The sequence below is a fragment of the Drosophila gunungcola genome, chromosome 3R, assembly GCF_025200985.1.
Source record: "Drosophila gunungcola strain Sukarami chromosome 3R, Dgunungcola_SK_2, whole genome shotgun sequence".
Classification (NCBI taxonomy): domain Eukaryota; kingdom Metazoa; phylum Arthropoda; class Insecta; order Diptera; family Drosophilidae; genus Drosophila; species Drosophila gunungcola.
The window spans coordinates 15,211,367-15,234,445 of NC_069139.1; the positions used below are offsets into that span (position 1 = coordinate 15,211,367).

The 23,079-nt window shown below is 39.9% G+C and overlaps 4 protein-coding genes across 6 annotated transcripts; 2 read left to right on the plus strand and 2 right to left on the minus strand.

The window, feature by feature from the left end:
- The first annotated feature begins 78 nt into the window (after positions 1-78).
- On the plus strand, positions 79-22,046 carry LOC128252704 (probable aminopeptidase NPEPL1). 2 transcript variants are annotated; one of them, XM_052980648.1, is made up of 7 exons: positions 79-339; positions 435-560; positions 10,326-11,356; positions 11,615-11,771; positions 13,875-14,051; positions 21,580-21,690; positions 21,758-22,046. In XM_052980648.1, exons 1-7 carry the CDS (start codon positions 193-195, stop codon positions 21,887-21,889), a joined length of 1,881 nt encoding a protein of 626 aa, XP_052836608.1. In that variant the 5' UTR covers positions 79-192; the 3' UTR covers positions 21,890-22,046. The 2 variants fall into 2 exon arrangements, with proteins under 2 accessions (XP_052836608.1, XP_052836609.1); XM_052980649.1 differs by lacking the exons at positions 79-339; positions 435-560 and adding an exon at positions 9,045-9,242.
- LOC128252707 (uncharacterized) lies at positions 437-2,691 on the plus strand. Of its 2 annotated transcripts, XM_052980654.1 has the most exons (4): positions 488-560; positions 1,224-1,275; positions 1,388-1,565; positions 2,023-2,691. In XM_052980654.1, exons 3-4 carry the CDS (start codon positions 1,516-1,518, stop codon positions 2,621-2,623), a joined length of 651 nt encoding a protein of 216 aa, XP_052836614.1. In that variant the 5' UTR covers positions 488-560; positions 1,224-1,275; positions 1,388-1,515; the 3' UTR covers positions 2,624-2,691. The 2 variants fall into 2 exon arrangements, with proteins under 2 accessions (XP_052836612.1, XP_052836614.1); XM_052980652.1 differs by lacking the exon at positions 1,224-1,275 and having other exon boundaries at positions 437-560.
- Positions 3,066-6,053, minus strand: LOC128252705 (probable cytochrome P450 304a1). Its single transcript, XM_052980650.1, has 4 exons — positions 5,772-6,053; positions 5,464-5,715; positions 3,870-4,726; positions 3,066-3,487 (listed from the first exon to the last, which is right to left on the minus strand). Exons 1-4 carry the CDS (start codon positions 5,863-5,865, stop codon positions 3,158-3,160), a joined length of 1,533 nt encoding a protein of 510 aa, XP_052836610.1. The 5' UTR covers positions 5,866-6,053; the 3' UTR covers positions 3,066-3,157.
- LOC128252706 (kinetochore protein Spc25) lies at positions 6,537-8,942 on the minus strand. The gene is made up of 3 exons (XM_052980651.1): positions 8,719-8,942; positions 8,436-8,652; positions 6,537-7,259 (listed from the first exon to the last, which is right to left on the minus strand). Exons 1-3 carry the CDS (start codon positions 8,843-8,845, stop codon positions 6,941-6,943), a joined length of 663 nt encoding a protein of 220 aa, XP_052836611.1. The 5' UTR covers positions 8,846-8,942; the 3' UTR covers positions 6,537-6,940.
- Positions 22,047-23,079: the final 1,033 nt, after the last annotated feature.

The window sequence follows — 23,079 nt, forward strand, 5'->3', positions numbered from 1 at the left end:
ATATATTCATTAATTTAGTTACTTTTTGTTTTCCCTTCGAAGAACTGGAAAATACTATTTTACAACAGGATCCTTTGGAAAGATCATCACAATTTCTTTGAACGATAATGTTTAGAAAATTCATTCAAATTCAGCTAAAATAAAAAAAGTTAAAGTTTAAATTAAAATTTAAGTGAAATAATTGAAACTAATATGACGCCCTATGTGAACGCATTTTTTAGCTATTTAATTGAAAATCAGCACCAATTTCCGGATATTCCGAAGGAGGAGGCACTGCGTCAGGCTGCGCGGAATTGGAATGACTTAAGCTCGATGGAAAAGCGGACCTATCGAACAAAGGTGAGTTTGGAGTAGAAATAACTAAACATTTATTTCAAAACTTCTGATTTGTGCGCATCCACAATGGAAAACTAATGGAAAACCTAAACCCACAGATAGAGAATCGCAGTGAAAGCAAGAAGCATAATTGTTCCAATCGCCGTCATAGACGCAAAATGGAAAAACCTAAGCCCACAATTTTCCGCTTAAAGAGATTTTGCAATTTAAAAGCAACTAATGCAGTAAGTCCCACCATTAATTTTTATTTTCGTTATTTTGAATGGCCAGAAGTCAAATCGCAATGTTTGATAACCACAATTAACAAAATATATGATAATCCCACATTTTATTACAAATTCTATAGCATTTGATATATATATATTATATGTATATATATATATTTGATGTAATGGTATATATAAAAGCTGTTACAAAAATGACATTCTATTAAGCGACAATATCCGACAATTACTTTTTAGTGTCGGAAATGTCTCCACCAAGCTTTTGACTGAAAAATACGCTATTCAAGCGTATACAATTACTTTAAATATATTACAGCTGATGGTAATGCCAGCAAAGGTATAAACTTCAGCTAGCTGCGAAAATCATATTTTTAAAATCTTAAAATTTATTAAGCACACAAACTTATTTTCGCTTTCAACTCACTGATTCTTCTGATTCCTCGCAATTGCAAAGTTGTCGATATTGATAGGTACTTTTCCTAAATTTTTTGCACCTAGGGTGTCTTGCAGTCGTTACTTTGCTTCACTGCCTTGGCTTTCTTATCAGCGTAGCTGATTGCCAAAAGTAATTTTGAAGATTCCTGTTTACTCTATTCCACCTCTATTTACATTGTTGTTTTAAATGGGCTATCTAAATCGCGCGACTTCATTATCAAATTTCAGACGCTTTAATGTGCCTGCCAAAATTGCAGCCAAAAAAAAACATGGAGTAATGGTTAGTAAAACTTGTAATTTCTTAAGGAATTTTCAGTATCAATCTAGTCATCTAAGAAATTTAGTTAAAGAGACTTATATGTCTATAGGTCTCATTATTCGTTTGCACTCAGGTCGAAGACATCAGGAAAACAGTGTCAAAAGGTTTCGGGGGAAATTTCAAGGTACTAAAAATAGGTCAAGTCGATTTTGTCGAGAGACAATTGCTGAATTGAGTTGCCAGTAAATTTCAAGTCTCAAAATGTCCCACATTTGCCCGGTCCATAGTAAGGACTCCCAGGCCATAACCATGTAAGTTTTAAACCCATCTCTTGGTATATACAATATGTGTCCACGGCTTTTGTTAGCCATATTCAAATTTCAATATGAAATCAGATATATTGAAATTTGAATATGGCTAACAAAAGCCGTGGATACATATCCTTCCTAATGTTTATATGTTTTAAATATTTTCATTTTGAAGTCATTTTCAAAGCACTCTAAAGCTTTAAACATTTTTCTTATATAATTTAATTGAAATCGCTCAGTTTAAATATTTTCTAACAAAAATTCTTCTTCAAAGCTGATGCTTAAATATTCTTTTTTAACAATAAAAATAAAAATTGTCATAGATCAAACTTTCTCTGATCAAATCTTTGCTAAACAAATTGATAAAATCTGAAAGTCGTTTACAATATCTAGTCAGTCTGATTTGATTTGGAAAGGCAAAAATCTTATTTCTCTGTGTAACGCTATGGTTCGTACTTAGCACCAAATCCGCCGAGTCGGACGACACCAAAATCGCCATGTGCGCCTCCTTGGAGTTGGACAGCTGTCGTGCCGAGAACTCGCAGCTCAAACTGAAGCTGATTGAGTACGAGGCCACGATCAAGAATCTCGAGCAGCTGGTGACCACCATAGCGGACAAGCAGCACCAGATCCTCAGCGAGGTGGTGGAGATGCGCAAGGAGAGCCGCGCCGCTCCAATGGAGTCCAATCCCCAGATGGACACTTCAGAACCCTCGTCCGTACAACAACTGGATGACGACGAGGAAGAGGATGGCTACAGGCCGGATTCTGAATCCGAGGGCACTCAGTCCCCGGACCTCGACCGCCAATCCTCTGTGGCTTCGCTGATTTCCTTGTGCTTCTCATCGACCAGCTCGCTGGGTATTTCCATTGATGGAGCTAACTCCGATTCTGACTACGATCGGGAGTTATATGTCGAATTGGGCATGGGCCGCTATTCCGATCATGATCCCGAGACAGATCACTCGGAGGAGAATGGGGAAGACAACTCGGTTCCACTCACACCGCCTGTGATTTCGCCCATACAAGATTTCATTAATTCTGATACCGATAGCGAATAATAAGCCTACTGCGTATATACAAACATTTGCTGAAAGAGGGAATTATATGTTGATTTTAAAACAGTTCAGATATTTGCATTACTTGTCTTTTAAGGGGAATTAATTGGAAGGGCTACAGACATGGCTATTGTTTTGAAATAATTTATAAGAGTGTCGAAAAGTATGCAAATAAAAATAGGAATGCCGTCCCTTCCAATTAATATATAATTATGCAATTGTTATTGCATAATTAGGTGTCTAACTTTATAAATAATTTCAAAAACCCAGTGATTTTGGCAGCATCCCCTCAGGTTTCATTGAAAAGAATTTGTAATTTCTCCCTTCTTTAAATTAACCGTTTCTTTGTTAAGAACTACATAAAAAAATGCTTAGAACTAGAAAAAAAACATAGAACATAAAAACGCATAAAAACATTTTTGTTACACATTAAGAACGACGAATTTATTATTTACAAAAGAAAATTTAGTTGAAGACGTCTTAAAATAAGAATTCATTAAGTCGAAAATATCAAAGAATTTTATGGTATACTGGTGTTCAGTGCCGGTCCTGCAGTTGCACCCAGAAATCGGGCGGCGAGATTATCAAACCATTGAGGTTCTGTGATAGATCGGGCAACCGATCATTCGGGGCCAGGACGAAGTCGAAGTGCTGGCACATGGTCGCCGTCACCAGGAAGAGCATGTTGCGGGCGAAGGTCTCGCCAGCGCAAAGCCTTTTTCCCGCTCCGAAGGGCAGCGAGACATCCAGCTTTAGGCTGAGTTTGCCCTCGGCGTCGAGGAACCTCTCCGGCCGGAACTCCTCTGGATCCTCCCAGACACGACTGTCCGAGTGGAAGGCATACAGGCTGGGCACCACAATGGTGTCCTAAGAAAAGATATTAAGTTATTCATAGTCTATTCAAAATCTTAGGAAGAAATTAAATTTTACCTTTTGCCTTATACATCTTATGTTGCTTAAGAGCATATATTAAAATAAATAGTTTTGCTAAATATTTACTAGATATACATATTTTTGTAGTAAGTTTTCTTCAATTTAAGTTTAATAATTTAAAATAAAATAATTATATTGACCCACTATATTATAATCAGGAAACTATATAAATAGTTCTTAGGCTATGATTTTAATGACGAATTTTTTACCCTACAAGAGAATCATGATAATTTAATATTTGAGCAAGAACTTTCAAAATATGCTCTAAAAATTCTATCAAAAAGTCGAACTTTGAGTTTGGGTGTTTTGAGCTCACCTTTGGTATCTTGTAGCCCAGCAACTCGGTGTCCGCCAGCGCCTTGTGTGGCACATCCGAGGGAACCAGAGTCTCGATGCGTAAGCCCTCGCGAACAGTGGCCTCCGTGAAGGGCAGGCTCTTGCGGTCCTCCAGAGTGGGCAGTCTACCGCATCCGACAACCTCGTCGATTTCGCCCTGCATCCTTCGCAGCACATCCGGGTACAACATAAGATACTGGACAAGCAGCGACAACTGCACACCGATGGCCGTGAAGGCCGGAAAGGAGAAGTCCACCAGACCCATGATGAACTGATCCCGGTTGAATCCGTAGCCCGGAGATCGGCGCATTTCTGCTATGTAGACGTCCATGAAGTTGCGCTCCACACCCTCCTCGTAGCTATCCAAATGCCGATCCACAAACTCAGCGAAGAACTTGTGCACGAACAGATTGGCTTCGTTGAGTTTGTTGTAGCCACTCCAGTCGGGCCAAAAGTGCCGGATCCAGGGCATGATGCTCAGCATCCTTCCGTAGTCGTCCGCGTTCCGCTGGAACTGCATGCCCATCTGGCAGAGCCTCACCAATCTGCCCATCTCCTCGCGACTCTGGCACTCGTTGTAGACGATGTGGAAGTGGCAGTTGACCGAGAAGGGGTTGAAGAGTAGCGGCAGGAGCACGCGGTACCCCTCTGGCTTCACCATTTCGTGCTCATGCGGATACTTTGGCCCGTTGCGGATCAGGTCGAGCATGTCCGTCAACTGCTCCTGGATAACCAGCTCCAGCTGGTCGAATCGCCGACCGAAGCCAAAGTCGCGCAGATAGCGCAGGATGAAGCGACGCTGCTCCTTCCACAAGGGTCCATCCTGAAAGAAGATGCCTGCAGAGAGGAGCAGCAAAACAAGGAAATTCACTCAGCCATATTGACCATCAAGGTGGCATCCGTAACACTTAACTACTGGTTTTTAATCGCGATACGTTGATTAGAACTTATAATATACACCTCAACAAAAAAAGTTTCTTAAAACATTAAAGAGTTCAAAAGAATATTTATATTCGAGAAAGTTTAATTTACAAATATAAATTTATAAAACTGAATATATTTTTAGATTTTAAGAGAACTAAATTATAGTTTTTTGTCATTTTCTAAAATTTTTTGAAGAAATTTACATTAGATCTTTTGTGAGTTGACTCCAAAAATCAAAATTATTCAAAATTATTTAATTAATCTTTATGTTAAATGAATTGCATTCTCGTTTTGTAATTTATCCGATTTCTACAAAAAATCGCAAAGCTTACATTGAATGAATTTATAAATTAATCTATAATTTAAAAAATATATTTCTTAATTTTAATAAAGTTTTAAAGTATGTTTTTGGATGAACAACTTTGCACTCAAAATTTTCTAGCACCTTGGTCAACCTCTACCTATGGTTTTATTAAACTTTCTTTGAGTGAAGTGTGCCCAGTATAAATAGGTTTTAGGCGATAAGAGTGTTTTGTTCCCTCGACGCGACAATTAATTCACGATTGACCCCAATTTTGTCAACAACGCCATTATAAGTGGACGCTATCAGGGGCAGAAAGATCGATCACTCGGACACATTTCGAACTCACCTCGGACTTCTGGGCCGGAGTCGCGCATAGCGCCTACGAATATTTGAGGGCGTCCATCGAAGTCCTTGTTGTTGAGAATCTCGCGCACTCCTTCGGCATTGTGGACGACGGCCACCGGAAAGGGACCCATATAGAGTCCGATTATGTCCGACTTGTACCACCTACTGAGGGTCAAAGCAGCCTTGTGCAGGTACTTAAAGTTTATCATCAGCATGAAGAGGTAGCTGCCGAACATCGGAATCCTCGGAGGACCTGCGAATAATCCGATTAGCGCCTGGACTCCTGCCACGATGGTATCCAAAACGAACCGGGAGGGAAGCCAGAGGGTCTAGCCACCGCATACCGATACGAAAGGCAAAGGAACACCGCGGTGCAGATCGCCAGGAGAATTTCCGTGATCATCTTAAAGTCCGGCCATAGACTGAACCCGACGCTGCCGTGCAGCTGCGTTTTTGTAGCCACGATAAGTCACTCACACTTTCGCCGGACAAAAGCAATTAAACAATGCCAATCTATATGGATCGGCGTGTATAGATAGAGCGGTTAGCCGGTGCGGCGCGGTCAATGTGGCACTCTGTCTCGCTTATGACTTTTTTGATTTCTCGATTAACAGCGGCCGTCAAGACAAAAGTCCAATCTTAATTTCGCTCCCTTAAGAGCACATGTTGTTTTATCCAGAGGTATGTAAGCATCCTTTACTCTTGGAATGTAACACTTTTTTTTAATCTTCGAATACCTTTTTGTTTTGAACCAGAAAAAAAAATAATATTTTCCAAAAGTTTTGCATGTGCTTGTCTGTTCTTGATTGTACTGCAAAAATATAAAATGAGATGCTAATAATGTGGACTTAGTTTTTTATAAAATTAACTTAAGTACCCATGAAGAAATGTATTTAAATTGAAAGCGTAGATCTTGCTTAGCAAGTATTTCCTTTAAGCATTTAAAAATCGATCAATAACCTTGACAGAATGTGTATTCATTGTACATATTGATATATATTGTTATATAATTCTTAAGTTCAATATTTAAATAGTTTTTATAAAAAATTAAAATAGGATTTCATATTTGTTTTAACGATAGGCCTACTTTACACCTTGATTGCTATAAGACTGGTTTTAAGCGTGGCACAAACTTGCACCTATTGGCGATGTCTCCAAATCTGTATATTATTTCGGCTCACAATTAAAATGCAAACGTGAAATTAAAAAATGAAGTAGGAAACTATAAGACTGAAACTTTTTTTTAAATCTTATCTGTAATGTAGGTATATATTTATGACTGACAAATAAAAAACTACAAATTATACTTATCACGCTAAAAATAGCTGTTTAAATCGGTTAAACTGTTAGGCCTAAACGGCAATTAAAGTTAACTGTGCTATTATTTTGTCGCCAACTATTCATAATGCCCATTTAAAGTGTTATTATGGCAGAGGGGCTTCTCCAGCCAAAACAAGTTTGCTAATCGGAAGTCAATTCTAACTCGTCGGGGAGGTGAGATCAATCTCAATTATGGGATTGAACTTGGTGGCCTCCTTGGGCGGAGTATTTGGTGCACGCGAATCCGTCGATTTTTCCGTGGCCAACGAGACGAGCTGTCGCCATTGTGAAACGTCGATGTTGAAACTTTGAAGATGCTGACAAAGTGAAGCCAATCCTTCGACATCGGTTGCCTCCAGATCAAAGGGTATAAAGTGGTCCCCACTGGCTGCTCGCAGTGCAGTGACACCTTTCACACGTGCCGGCAACGCATCGTTATTTATGTAGGTCCCCGTTGTCTGCTTCAGCGTGTGGATGCTATATATTTAAACAAAGAAGCATATATTGCTTTTATTATTTCTTGTGTACGCTAATATGGGGCACTGCGTACGTGAGTGTATATAAGTAGTTGAATTTAATACTTTCATTGACCTTGTAATTGCAACTTGGGTTTCAAATTCTGAAAGTACTTTTGGAAGCTAGTCAAACTCCCTTTGGGCGTCATCTGGCTTAGCTCGCCATTGGATAATGTATTTAAATCGGCTATAAGCAAAAGGTATAAGCATTTTTTTTTTAAACAGTGAACTCCAAAAATTAACAAATAATAATTACTGTTTGTGTTTGTCCGACATTTTTGAGCTAATTTTTCAATCAACCAAGCCTTAAGATATAGCCAATTTTTACTTAAATATCACAATAAAATCCAACATCAAGCGAAGCAGAAAAAAACCTTAATGGGTTTTACCTAGTTTCGATGAGTACATTCAGAATCGGAATGCTAAACGACGGTTACACTCCAAACCCCTAAAAATGTAGCACAGTGTTAAATTTGTCGAATGTTCATGCTCGAAAGCATCCAAACGATTTTGTTAAGACATTTCTATTCAAACCAGTTACTAAAGTTTATCTTAATATATTCACGGGTTGTTTTTTTTTTTTATGTATAAAGCATAACTTTATGGCAAAAAATCTTAAAATATAATTCTGCAAACTATGTTTAATGTGTCCCGATTATAACCTTAAACTAGCCGTGATCGGAGAAATTGGAAATATGAAATAAAGTTACAGGCAGCACACAACCCAACGAGGACTTTGGTTTGTCCAATCTAATTAACAAAAAAATGTAATAGGTAGGGAAACACGCCTATCCAGTACACTTGTATAACTTTTAAGTGAATTCAATATTAGTTAAAATTAAAGGGAAACTTCAAAGTCATGACACATGAAAGTTTTAAGTACTATCACATAGCTTTGATTACGATCCACAAGTAATAAGTTTTTTGGCACAATAAGTCCTTTCAGTTATATTTTAAGAGGATTGTTAATAAATAGTATGCTTTTAAAGATCATCGGGGAACTATACTTATAGTTATTTTACAGAAGTGTAAATAATTCTGTAGTATGATCCTAGAATAGCTGATCCATGGGAATGGTAGTCATAGAAGAGTTCTTATATATACGAATCCTTGAGGATCATTATTCCTAGTTGCTGACCTTTCCATGAGTTTGTTGTTGCGCTGTGTGGCCAACATTTTGTGCTCTTTTAGCTGCTCCTTCATGACCGAATTCCTTTGTTTGGTGGCCTCCAGTTCCTGGGACAAGTCCTCCATGAATGAACAACGCTTTTCCATTTCCTCGCTGCGCTGCAGGATAACTTTTTGAAACTTTTCCACTTCCCGACGATGGCGAACGACTGCCTGTTTGGTATCCACTAAATAGTTTAATAAAAAGCCACTAATTTAAATCGAAGCATGGGACACTTTGTGCTGCAACTCACCCAAATTGCTCTTGAATTTGGAGATATTCTTGATTACGTTTGCCTCACGAACTTCCAAGCGAATCTGTTTGTCAAAAATGGCCTTTAGCCGCTTCTCGTAAGAGGATTCATTCATTGTTATGGCCATTTGCTAACTTATATTGCTGCGTTTTCTTTAATTCTTTAAAAATTCACCGCCTTTTGGCTTTCCAGACGCGTTTATTTTGCTTTCCAGTTAGAGATGGCCCATTGGCCTAGAGATGACACTTCCAGACAGTAAAAGAGCTGCCAGACCTCCAGATTTAGGTTTTGTTCGGTATATCGATAGTTGTCATCGGGCAGTCGCCTCTTGAGTCACATCTCTAGAAGCCGGCAAGCAAAAAAAATCTGCAAGTCAAATTGGCAATGCAAAAACACTAAATCATCCAATTTTCTGCAACATTTTTTGCAATTTCTAAAGTAATCAATTAATGCGTTTGCTGTTCGGCGCCCAGGCCATACGCAATCTTCTCGCTCGCACTTACAGCAGCAGCCGTTTTGGAAAGGTGAGCAAACAAGCAGGTAGAAATGTGCAAAAACCATTTTACAAAAAAAGAAAACTCGAACAAAGAGTCTAAAAATAGAGAATGGAGAATTTGCATAATACCGTAAGATATAGACATATTAGATTTGTTTTACCAAAATTGTTTTGCAACGAATCGGTAAGATACCGCCCCCCTTTTTTTTAGAAACCCCGCGAATCGGTCAACGACCCACTTGTTGTTCTTGTCGCGCCGAATTCAAGGTCACGCTGGCATTTCAAATTTGAAATTGGTTCAATTATACTTGTATTGGGTATACAGACCATTAAACTTTATAAAGCATCGTAAAGTTACTTGGCAGAACCATTGAAAATTCATTTTTACAGTAGTTTTTAGTTTTATTGTCTTGTCATCGCCAGAACAGAAAATAAATAGTGCTTTTTTTAAACTATTCCTTGTAATAAACTACCATTTAAGCCGAAAACTAACAAAAATATAATACATTTTATTCTTAAAATTTTTTAACCAAATTATGTATCTCTTTCATATTTATAATTATGGTATTTGTATTGTTTTGTTATTTAATTAGGCTTTAAAAACACTTTATAGGCCGAAAGAGTTTTAAATTTAGTAGCCTAATTTGATAAATATATTTTTTTGCCCTCCCGTTTCTTTTCTCACATTAACTTATTTAAGTTTCTTAATAAAATACTCATACGGGGTAAATTAAACAGTTTTAAATATGTTTAAGATGCACATTATTATTTTTTTTTTTTAAATCAATCTTTTTATACCTGATTATCAGGTATCTTTTCTCTTATTAGTCCACACCAGCTTGCTCCTTCAGTTACTATTATAGCCCCCCATAACACAAACACCCTTCTTATCTCGCCGCTTTGAGCTCTCGTGATTTACGGGTGGCTGCATCAATTGACTGCCCCTGTGGTGCAAAGTCGTCGCCTGATAAGCAAGTGGGGCACTTGGAGTGGTAAACGCGAGATTAGCACCGATAAGATACCAGCAGTGGCTTATCGCTGGGATTGGGCAGGCATTCCCGGGTCTCGCAATCCGAATCTTTACTCATTCGCCAATCATCTTCTCTTCCAGATGGCCACGGACGTGAAGTTCAACGAAACGCTGAGCTGCAGCGATCCGCAGTCACATCCGGTGTTGATCATCGGCCAGCTGCGCCATCTCAATCTGCTGAAGTTCAGCCACCTGGAGAGCAAGCTTAGTCCGCGGGTCAGCGAGGAGACCTTCTCGCATGCCGTGGCCTGTCTGCATCCGGCTCCCACGGACAAGGTGTCCCTCTACCTGGACACGGCCACTCTGGCCGCCCTGCCGTTGAAGGCCTCCCGCCATAACACTGCCTCCCGGGCCCATGCCATCACCCGTCTGGTGAAGAACCATGTGCTGAACGTCGCCGAGGAGAGCGTGGTGCTCGTCTGCGAGCGGGAGAATCTCTTCGCCAGCGCCTGTGCGGTGGTCCGGGCTTTTCCTCTCTATTCCCGCAAAACGGGAAATCTGCACGCTGCTGCCACAGTTAAGCAGGAGTTCGGATGCGGTGATGATGGCGATGGTAACAAGGATGCACGCAACGTGGTGAACGTGGAGTTTCTGCTGATCAACAAAGAGGGCGGCGTGGGGTGCGAACCTCTGACGGCGGACGAAATAAAGTGCCTGAATGAGACGGCCCGGGGCATCCGACTGACCGCTCGCATCGTGGACATGCCCTGCAACGAGATGAACGTGGACCACTTCATCGAGGCCGTCGAGGAGGTGGGCAGGAAGCTGTGCCTCCAGCCGCAAGTAATCCGCGGCGAGGAGCTGAAGCAGCGCGGCTTTGGCGGCATTTACGGCGTGGGCAAGGCTGCGGCCGTGCCACCTGCCCTCGTGGTGCTCTCCCATCTGCCGAAGGGCGCCCAGGACACCATCGCCCTGGTGGGCAAGGGCATCGTCTACGACACCGGTGGCCTGAGCATCAAGGCCAAGACCGGCATGCCGGGCATGAAGCGCGATTGCGGTGGAGCGGCCGCCATCCTAGGCGCCTTCTACGCGGCGGTCAAGTGCGGATTCAAGGACAACCTGCATGCTGTCTTCTGCTTGGCCGAGAATTCAGTCGGTCCGAATGCCACACGGTGCGTTAAAGTAACAGATAAGCATGAATATTTTTCTAAGAAATGTGTTAGAATACAATTTTGTATCTTGAGTATCTACACAGAAATCGTTGCTTCATGCGCATAGCTATGAAACACAACCACAAAGATTTTTCTGACACCTCGCAAAGTTTTTTATTAGATTTAAATATGTGTATTTTATATACATATATATGTATATATTTATTTTTAAAAGTTAGTTAGCTAAGATTAAAATATATGTTTTATTTTTTGTTACAGTCCCGATGACATTCACACCCTTTACTCGGGCCGCACAGTGGAGATCAACAACACAGACGCCGAGGGCCGCTTGGTGCTCGCCGATGGCGTTTGCTTTGCCAACAAGGATCTAAAGGCCAATATCATCCTCGATATGGCTACATTAACTGGAGCTCAGGTGAGAAATTCTGTTACATTTTTACAGCACCCTCTTAGAATAACAATATTGCGTTATAATCATTTTCAATTACATTTTTAAACATATTTAAATATTTCTATCTGTTTCTGCATTTTACTGGACGATTCATTTTATTGTCAGAAGATTATACCTATATAAAAAAACTTTTGCTTATTTAGTTATACAAAATTTAAACCACAAGTGTTTTTTTTCTTGAAAATGTTAACCAAAATTAAAGTTTAAAGTTAAGGCTTAGATAAATAATATTAACTTGAATTCATTGCATTGTTTAGATGGTTAAATTTATTGAGTCTGCCAGCCCTCCTATTGGTTCGGTTTTTCCACGAAACTACAATTGTTTAGCAGCTTCCTTTGAATCCTTTTAATCGCATCAAAGACTAAAATTCAACAGAATGAATGCAACTTTCTGCCACTAATGCGGCTAGAAAATTATTTTGCCAGTTTCCAAGTTAATTTCGATTTCGAGAAATCTTTACCCCAAGGTAAACCAAACCCGGTGGCCTTGGATGTACTGGGTCTGCTGCCTTGTTATGCGAGAATTTATGCCACGCTTTATAAAAGTCACGAGGTTAATTGGAAAAATAAATTGCAAATTTGGTTTTCGCTGGCAACTTGGAGGAATAGCAGCGGCAGCATTGGCAGACCAACAACAGCAAAGGATTCGTCGTTTGTGGTCGCTTTTGGGCTGCATTGGTGGGTGGGTTAGTGGGTGGTGGTGCGGTTTTTTCGATTTCCATTGCTGCGAGAAAGAGAGAGAGCGAGGAGCAACTGAGTAGCTGCTGCGATGGCGCACAATTACCATAAATCTTGACTGCAATTTGCTTAAAATATGATGCCAATTTACGTTATTTGTGGTTCGATGGGAAATAAATCGAAACTGGTCATGGGCGTGGCATCCCGCCTCCCGGAATCTGCATTGTTCGCAGGGAATTCCTTGGATAGCCAGCCTAAAAACAACACTATCCAACACTATCGCTTTCCCTTCCTACACATTTCAACGTTTTGGCATTTTGTTCAGAATTTCGTTGCTGGCGCTTGTTGTGCTTAATTTCATTACACCCAGACACACACCTAGACGGGATGCAATAATATTAATTGCCAGCATTGGGGCAACTGCCACAGCAGCATCAGCAGCATCAAGAACAAAAAGCAGGCAACCAACACTTTTTCGCTTTTACATTTTATGTTCCTGCTGCTTGTTACACCTATTCCTGTTGTTTTCAGCTGTGTGTGGCGGCTCCTGATGCACTGGGAAAAATTATTGCAACCTCTCTTAAAATTAGAAAGTAAATATAGACAATAATTAAAGCCCTGTGATTTATGGTAAGAGTTTGTAATTTTATTTTCTGTTTGTGATTTTAGAAATATTTTGAGATTTTGTATACTGATTTAATGTTAATTAACAAGCTTTTACATTTGCTTTAATATTTATAGTAGAATGTTCCTTGAAATCTAATATTGAAGGCTAAAAATCATTTAAACTGAAAATGCAACTGTTCTCTATTCTTATATTCCACATTAAGGTCACATTATTTTTTTAAGAAACCTTGTTAAGTGAAAAGTTAACTAAAGTATAGTATTTCTAGTCCGCAATATAAATATATTTACAATCACAATTTATTCTGTGGAAATTAACACGCAAAGTAATAATTTATATTATGAAGCCTAGTCCTATATGTTTTTTAGAGTGTAGGTCTGCTGCTGCTGTTGCTTTTGGTGCAATTCCTGGTGTTGCCTTCATTTGTCCAGCTGCAGTTGAACACGAGCCACGGAGTCCTTGCCTGTTGTTTGGGTGTTGCTCGTGCTAAATAACCTTGCACCTTTTTATTGCCGGTCGCGTCGGAAGCTCGCAATTTTCGTGCATCCCCAGCCCAACACCTCTCCCCTTTGGTCGTTCTTCTAACATTGTTAGTTGCTGTACAGTTTTATTGCTGGCATTTTGTTGATTGTTGCTTGTTTTCTATCAAATCCTCCCGAGCGGGTGCGGAACATTCCTATATATATTTCCACCGACCAGGTCCTTGAATATTTCATTTGCGATTTCTCACATACACACCATATCTCTCTTTATCCTCGTTCCAGGGGGTAGCAACAGGCAAATATCATGGTGCCGTATTGACAAACTCGGAGACTTGGGAGGAGAAGTCGTTGCAGGCTGGACGCAAATCCGGCGATTTATTGGCGCCCATAATTTATTGCCCCGAATTGCATTTCTCCGAATTCGCTTCGGCCATTGCTGATATGAAAAACTCGGTGGCGGTAAGTACTTTTCTTGCACCATTTAAAACTACTATTAATAAAACTGTAAACTTTATTTTATCCTGGTTCTAAAACAAAAACGCTTAAGAGAGATCCATAGCATTGGAATTTATTCACTTTCATTTTCTGCATTGTACGCCTTGTAAAATGCGGAAAATAATAAATTGTGTTTTCCGGTGGCTCCCTAAGTTAACCATATTTTGTAAGAAAATGGTGCGGGAATTTTCGCATATTTAATTAAAAAAATTATTTAATAGATGGAAAGTAATTTATTTTTTCCATTAAATTTGTAAGTTATTAGATACTTTTACATTTACCACCCCAGGATAGTCGTGGGATTATGCAAGCACCACTATTAAACTTTTTTTGAGACTATTATTTTAAATGCACTACTGAAAATTTAATTTATAAACTCCTCTTTTTGCCTACTAAGTATTTAAGCACGAAAACAAATTAAATTTGATTCTCTCTTGCCCAAAAAATGCATTAAAGTTAGACGGATTGAAAAAACTTGGGTAAACATACAGTCAGTCAGTCTATTAAAAATTAATGTCTCAGTTCTTTGTAATTCATCAAGACCCATAAAACATTTATTTACAAATTCATTTTCATTTCATTTTTAATTTACATTATTTTTTAGACATTTCTACCTTTTTATTCCGATTCTCCTGACTTCAGTTTAAAAGTATTTTACTCCTTAACTTTAATTGAAACTATCTGCGACTGCCATCTCATCCTCGTCACTCCTTTCCTCGCCATTTCTAAGATAAACAGTGGTCTCCCTCCAAATCAATCCCCAAAAGTACCTTAATTTATGCATTATCGAAGACACCCGTGCTGAACTTTTTCGGCCGCACGCATTTGATAGAGAGACACAGTGACTTTGAGAAAGTTTTAATCAAGTTACGGTGTAACTTTATTCATTTGTTTTCAATCCATTTTCATTTTGCGTTCCCCCACACATCCTCTGCCCTTTGCACTCCAGAGATATTTTACACACATTTTTAATTAACTTTATCGCTTGCACTCAATGTTGTTCTTTTGTCTTACACTCGACCGCACCGTTGCGGAAAAATGATGAACGTCATGTTTGCTTTAAAGATTGATTAGTATTACTCTGATTTATGCCCCACACACCGATCTCCGCACTCCGTACTACGACCTATGTAGCATTCGCATGTATCAAAAACTTTGGCGTTCAATCTACGCCACCAGCAGCCATTAGAAAGGCCAGTCAGTCCGAGCGGCGGGTTCTGCCCAGAGTTTGGGTGGCGTATGGGTATGGGTCTGGGTCTGGGTCCTGGGATGATGGTACACTAGGTGAGCCATAAACCCGTCTATGGATCCTGGCCACCGGAGCGAGGTGCGTCGTAGCCCCGGGACTCTGGCTCGACTCGGTTTGGCTCGCTTCGGTTCCAGTTCCTGCCACAACAGCCAACCAAATCGAGTTACCTTATTGTACGTCGCAAGCGCCTCGGATCAATGGTCATTCATCATTGTCACGCCGTGGGCGTCGTCGGGCGTCGTCGGGCGGTGGGAAGCTAGGCAGGTTGTAGCCTGGATTGCCAAAGAGCTGCCAGGAGGGAGTAGGAGTAGCAGGAGTGGCAGGAGGAGGACTGACTGGTGCGTAGATGCCGGGCAGGTCAAGTGGCGTGGCAATTTTGGCTACCTGCCAATCGCCCGCCCTGCCACCTTTCGATAAGTACACGTTCCGAAAATGAAGCCATCTTCTGAAAGATAAAATAGATTTTAAGGATGACATATTTGTAACCATTAACATTATTTGAGTTTCATTTATTTAATATTGAAGTTAAAATAGCTGTTATGATTTTGTTTTACAAATTAGCGTTTTGATACCTTACTTAAATACCTTACTTACTTTTAATATTTTAATATTATATGCACTATAATTGAAAACCTGGTATTAACCAATTTATTAATCAATTTTTTAATCAATTTAAACAGGGCAGCGAGAAAGCAACTAATAGGAATATTTTGTATAAAAATTAACCTTTTCTTTAAAAGGCGAAAATGAAAAAGGCTAATTGTCTTAAATTCATTTGTTCTATTTATTTCATAGTTTAAACTATTTTTGACGAAGTTGTTACACAAGTTGTTTACTTTACATTATTGTTCAATTATTTGTTTGGTAGCTTGAGTTTAGTTAAGTAGTTTCCATTGTTTTTTACATAAACATTTTTGCTTTTGGATTTTTAGATTTTGCTAAGATTATTTGCTCTGTGTCGTTTTTTTCGTTGCCTGTTTGATTTTTCGTCAGTCTACCACCCTATCTCCCCGTTCGAAAAAAATGGGAATCAAGTCAAAATATCACACCGCTGCAGGTTGGCCATGCCATACACACACACACACACACACACACACTACACACACTGATCACCGCACCCCTTCACCCCTTGACGCCTCTGCTGCAGTTGATGTGACAGCGCCGCGCACTTTGTCAATGGTGTCTGTGATAAAGTGTTTTAAATTCCAAATGCATTCAACGTTAAACGCGAAAAAGGTGAAATACCAGGCCACCCATCAGCCATTACTACCCATCACCGTCGCACTTTTTCTGGCTTTCAGGCAAATTCCCACGCGCTGAGTTTAAATTACATGAGCTAGCTTTTTGCGTCCTACTCCTTTTTTTGTGTTTTTATTTTGGTCTTTCGGGTGTCTTTCCCCCTAGTTGGCCACTAAATGGAGGGATTATGAGTGTTGTTAGCGGTCGCCAGGGCGCTTTGTTGGCCGCTGGCTTTGGCTTTCGTTCTGCGGCGCCATTCAGCTCATTTTGGCAAGCCCGAGCAGGTGGTTACCAGGTGACCCCCATCCTTCACCCCATCCTGTCTGGTCCTTAAATAACCGATTCCCATTTGTTTCACGCTCTTTTCGAGTTGTGATCCCCCGGTGCGTGGTGATATCTGCGGCTGTTGGCTGTCAGGCTATGTCCTCGATTACATGCGGCGTATACGCGAATTAAGCGAAACCATTTAAGCTGATAATTAGGAGGGTCTCTTTTCGGGCTGAACTGCAGATTTCGATGATGGGGATTTTGGTCTGTTGGGGGTTCGCTTTTGAATTGTAAATTATGTAAGAGTCTGCCTGTGGATTCGCTTTGCCAAATTATTGGTGACACTGGGAGGTGTTTTGTGCTATTGTTTAGTATAAACTCATTTATAGTTTTAAATTTCAAAGATAATTGTATGTTTTCTTCCAGTTTGATTGATTTAAATTCAACAAACTAAAGATATTGTGAAGTATATAGCTTTCCAGCTATAAAAGTGATTAACATGTATCACTCTTGTGTTTTTTTTTAATTTCTAGATAAAATGTTATAATTACAAAAAGAGAAAATACTAACAAGTAAAGAACCGAGGGGGAACTGTATTAATTTTCCATGAACAAGAATGTGCGCAGTATTCAGGGGTGGCAGCAACTGCTCATTAAATTACAATATTCTGCGAATTACTATTCGGCTGCCTTTAACCTTTGGGCATTTTGCTTTTTAAAACCAAATTCCCTCTTCCAGGCCACTAAGCAGAGGCAAACAAAAAGTGGGGAAAATAAATATAATATTATCCCGAATTTCAACAACTTTATGACCGCGAGACAGTCCGACCCAGAAATCATTCATCCATCCCCTCAACCTTCGGCGACTGGCTTCTTTCTAGTAAATCAGACTTCTGGCCCTTTTGTCTGCGGCTTTCGATTCTGTTTAACATCTGGGTGGGTATTTCCGTCCACTGTGTTCTGTGTCATAAGTAAAACATAAGCAACACGGCGGCGGGACAATAAAATTTGCTTAAACATTTCCAATTGTTTCTCAATTTCCCGGCGACGGCGCGAAGGAATCTAAGTCGAAAGTTATTCGTCGTTTTATGATTGGGAAATTTTCCCATTGTTGGTAATTGATTTTTATGTTAAATCGTAAAAAGCTGTTCCCAGTTTCCGGGGAAGAGGCATGAATTTTAGATAAACCCATTCCGCGGCAGCAACGTGTTGCAGTCTTTTGCCGCACACCCGGCGTATGCGTAATTGTTTTTGTTTCGCCAGACCCCCTCCCCCTCCCTCGACTTCATTCCATTTTTATTGAGCGTCGACATTTTAAATTCAATTCTAAGGCGACTTTTTACGTGGTTTAATGAATTAAATTGAACTTTTTATGTGGCAAAGTTTTTTACGGCACGACCTCCAGGCGCCAAGTATTTTCATTTTCATCGTTGTTGCGGTTATGCTTAGCCGGGGTTAAGTTTTTTGATTAAAGCCAGCCGCATCAGTTTATAAATAATGCTACCCAAGCTCAGTGGTTTAAATGCAGATTTCACCAGGGAGGTCGCCTTGGTTTCCAAAAGGGGGTAGAAGGTCACGTAATTTGCGAAATGATTCCCATTTCCGTTGCCTACTCGAAAGGGGCGGCGACTGTGTTAGCACAAATCTTTCCGCTTGTTATTTCTCGGTTTCCGTTCAACTTTTCAGCCGCCAGAGATGCCAATAGCTTTTTTTATTAGGATACAAAAAACATAACGTTTTCTGAAAAATATGGCTTAAATTATAACAAAGAAAATTGATTATTAATGTATTTAAATACCACCTTCTCAATTAAATTACCTCTGCGCAAGGCAGTTACAAGCAAATATAAAAAAAGTAACATATTTAAATTTATTTTGTGTTTAGGTTTCTTTTAAAAAGTGTCTGCTTAAAATCGAACGGGCATCACCAGATTTTACTAATATTTTTTTTTTCTTTTACTAAACTGAACCCATCTCTTGGTATATATATATATATATATATATTTCTGCTTTTCCCTGCGGCGTCAAACTTTTTAAAGCGCTGGCTGCGACATTGCGAAAAAAAATTGAATAAAAACTGTAGCCGCCTTCAGCGAAACCATTTGATGGCATTGATGGCAAATCCTTTTCAGAGCTCGCTTCGATTATTGAATAAATGCGTAATTGATACTCGCATTCGCGACTCCCTGCCGATTGATGCCACGGGGCGTGAATCAGTCACCGATGTAATCTCTCGCCCCCTCCACGCCTCATAAATGCAGTTATCATAGATTGAATATGGCCAACCGCAGCTTAAATGTGAGACAATGTCGCCCGGTTGGCTAATTTCAATTCAAGTTAATCGCAAATGAATCGCATCATCGCCAAATACGGATATTTTGGGATGCGGGATGCTGCGAATGGTGTCAGTCTGGGATAGTGGCGTTGAATGTGAAACGGGGTGGTTTTCGAACGGTCACGTTCCTAACCGCAATTAGTCGGCGACCCATTGTCAAACTCTGGTGGAGATTTGGGCCATGGGTCGTGGGTAGTGGGTGGCTGGGAGATTTGATGTTGCTTCGTTATTTACAAAAGGCCAAGAGAGATACAAACACACATCATCGGGCACACAAACAATCAGGACCTCCCGGGCCTAATGCAATCAATGTTAATGACATTATGTTGACAAATGTTTGCCATTATTGATGAAAGGCCGACTCGATTCGACGGGATTCAGCTCGGCCAGAATATAGCACAAGTGCGTGAGTGCTCTGACCAGGCTCGACAAACGTCGAGTTACATTGAGACTTTTAATTTTTGACAGTAGTACCATTTATGGTCATTGTAATACCAAACATTTCTTATGGGAAGGTAATATAACACTAACCGTGTAAAAGTTATTTCTAGAAATACTTACATTAATTATTCACAGTTTCCTAAACAATTTCTTGTTAAAAAATGCATTTTTTTATAGACCATTTGCCCGAACAGCAACTTTGTGGCTTACCACTTCCGTTCGCCTTCGACTAAAATTGGTTCATTGGGAAACATTGCACTTGGAAAGTTTTGGGGGCACTCCATCTCCAAAGCAAATCAAACCGTAGTGGTTATGTGCACCATCGGCCAGAGAAGCGTCAGCCGCAAGTTTCATAACAAAAGCTAGTTATTAGCTGCGAAACCGCCAAAACCAGTAGCGGCCATGTTAGGCGAAGAAATAGAGTTTCGTCAGCATCAACAGGAACCCAAATGCACTGAAAAAACTGCTGCACCGAAAAAGCTCAAATATATATTTCATAAAAAATTTACTTAAATCATTTACTATACAAATATAAACGATTATTTTTTAAAAAAGCCAATTTACAATATACAATATTGAAAATATTTTATTAATTTTAAATTTGTGCGCAGAAACAGGACATTTGTTTGTTAAGACCTTGCTGTCTGTGATATAAAATATCATATGGTTTTTATAAATAGCTGAATTTATTTATAAAAACAAATTTCTTCCAACTTAAGTTATTAACAATATAAAATTATTGCCTATATTTCTTTTAATTGAATCATTCCCGAAATCCAGGTTTTCAATTTTAAAATTTGTTCTGTGTTTTGTCAGGAGGTAAACGCTGACTGCAGTCTTCAGTTTTCAGATTTTGTTCTTCGAGTCTGGAGCTCTGTTGCTTCAATGGACTTTTGACATCCGGTGCTCGACGGACGATGTTTGCACGTGTGTGTGTGTGTGTGTTTTTCATCTTGAAAGGGGAACTGAGCGCGTTGTCATGTAATTTTCACAGCTCTGCATCCACGAAATGTCCTGTCCGCTCGGTACCGAGTCTCCTGCTGCTGAAGTCTGCCAGTTAACTCTTTTTTTTTGGCCAAATGTCAGCAGAGTGTTCGCATGTGTGTGGCCAGTCGCTAGTGTGTGTGTACGTGTGAGTGTGTGTGTGTGTGTGTGTGTGTGTGTGTGTGTGTGTGTGTGTATGTGTGTTTGTGTGTGTGTGTGTGCAAAGTGTACTTTATGTTTGGCATTTAAGCGCTGCAATTTCCGCTCAAGTTAGTAGAGCGACTGCTTCCGCTACGCAGCTGCCAGTGCATGGCATATAATTTAGGCATTAGCACACCCAGTCTTGCCACTGGCGAGGTGAGTTCGATTGTTATTTGAAGATTTTAAAAATATAGGAAATACAAAGTTTTAATTGGTGCTTTCCATGGCTATCGCTAACTACCTTCAAATCAAAAATCCTTGTAAAGAATAAAAAATGTTGCTGGTCAGCTCTTTATTTAGCAATTGTAGTTTCAAAAAAAGCATTTAGATATTAAAATATATGTATGAAACGAGCTTAATGGTGGATTTTTTCACTTTTCGTTCAAAGTTTTTGAACATTAAAATATAAAACACCAGACTAAAATATCCATGTTAAAATTTTTAAAGGTTATTATTATGTTTAATGCTGTGTACAAAATTATCATATTTTAAAGAAATCAATTAACTTTTCCGTACAACAAACCCCAAGCCCTCAATTTTATTTGAAACACCAGAACAACAGTCCGTTTTCAAGCTACCCTCGTTTGTTCATCTATCTCTATAAATATATTTTCTTGTTGCGCTGCACCACAGGACGCTTTTTTAATAAAGCGACGCCAAGTTTTGCTTGTTGCGTGCAGCACAGCACATCCAGAAAATGTCGCATATAGGAATAGGAAAACACACATCCGAGCGTATAAGTCACCATGTCTAACTGTGATTTCCTTTCCGCTTGCAGGATCGACAGAACGCGCAATCGTCCTGCGCCGGCCTCTTCATCGCTGCCCATCTGGGCTTCGACTATCCCGGCATTTGGATGCACGTCGACATGGCCACGCCCGTGCATTGTGTAAGTGCTTCGACGGCAATCCGCTTTATTTGCCAGCGTATTTAATATGATTTCTGTTCTGTTTCAGGGGGAGCGTGCCACTGGCTACGGCGTCGCCCTGTTGCTGACCCTCTTCGGTGGCCACACGAATTCCAAGCTGCTGCAATCGATCGCCCCCTCCGACGAGGAGCCGCCCTCGAAGCGCCTGTGCCGCGACTAACTCAGCCCGCCGCCGCCTGCGCCAAGTGCCTACCCGATTAATATGCATTTCAATCATTTGTTTAATTGTGCTCCAGGGCTAGCAGCCAATTTGTGTAGCCGATAGGCACCAAAAAAGGACCATTGTAATTTAGAAATAAACGAAGTACGAAATTAAACTAATTGTTTTGTTGTACGAATATTTAAAAAATTGAGATAGTTAATACCAGATTTTAATCATTTTGTTTGTTACAATGATTTACGTTGATAGGGCATTTTAAGCATATTTTGTAATATTTTAGGTGTTTTTAATACTGTTTCAAGTACTTCTCCTTTAAGTCTACTTGAACAAAAGTGTTAAAATAAAAGATCATAATTTCTTTTATTTTATCCTTAACAGCTTAAGAATTAAATTTTTTTTATTAAATTTAGTCCTTTAATATTCATTAACACCTGTTTTGAATCAATAAGAGTGTTGTTTCAGAAAACAGAAAACTGTATACTGTAAACCAAACCAAAACCAAAATTTGTTTTTAGGAAAAAGGGTCTAAAGCTTAACATTTTTATAAGGTAATCCAAAGAATTAATTGATATACAACTTTTCTCTAAACCCGCTTAAATTAGTAGTGTTTTTCGAGCAAATTTAATTTGCAGTTTGTGTAGTTAACACGATGGAGAACGCACCCCCATGTCCATGTGTAGCTCGCCAGCTTTGTCTTTGTCTGTCATTTTGTCCTTTAGCTGTTCAATTAAGCGACACTCTGGCTGCTCCCGATGTTGCTGCCGTGCAAGTTGCTGTGCTTGTGTTGCTGCTGCTGGTGTTGCTGCTGCCGTTGCCGTTGCCAGGCGCCCGACATCTAAGTGGATTCATCAGCCGCGGCATGGCCATCGCCATTCTCATCATCATCAGCGTGATCATCACCAGAAATGGCATTCTCTTTGCCGTCAGTGCAATTGTGTCGGTGGTGCAACCATTCCATTTTATTCCGTCTCCATCTCCATCTCCATGCCATTCGCGCCGACAACACAAATTAAATTGCAACATCATTGTGCCACGTCGTCGCAATCGCATTGCATTGCTGCTGTCTTTGTTGCCTACTTTTGTGCGCTCCAGAGTTTTACGCTCGCGAGCTGTCAAAGGTGGGGGTCTAGATTGCCACGCCCCCTCCCGATAACGCCCACCAACTAATGCCAATGCCGTGCACTTTTATT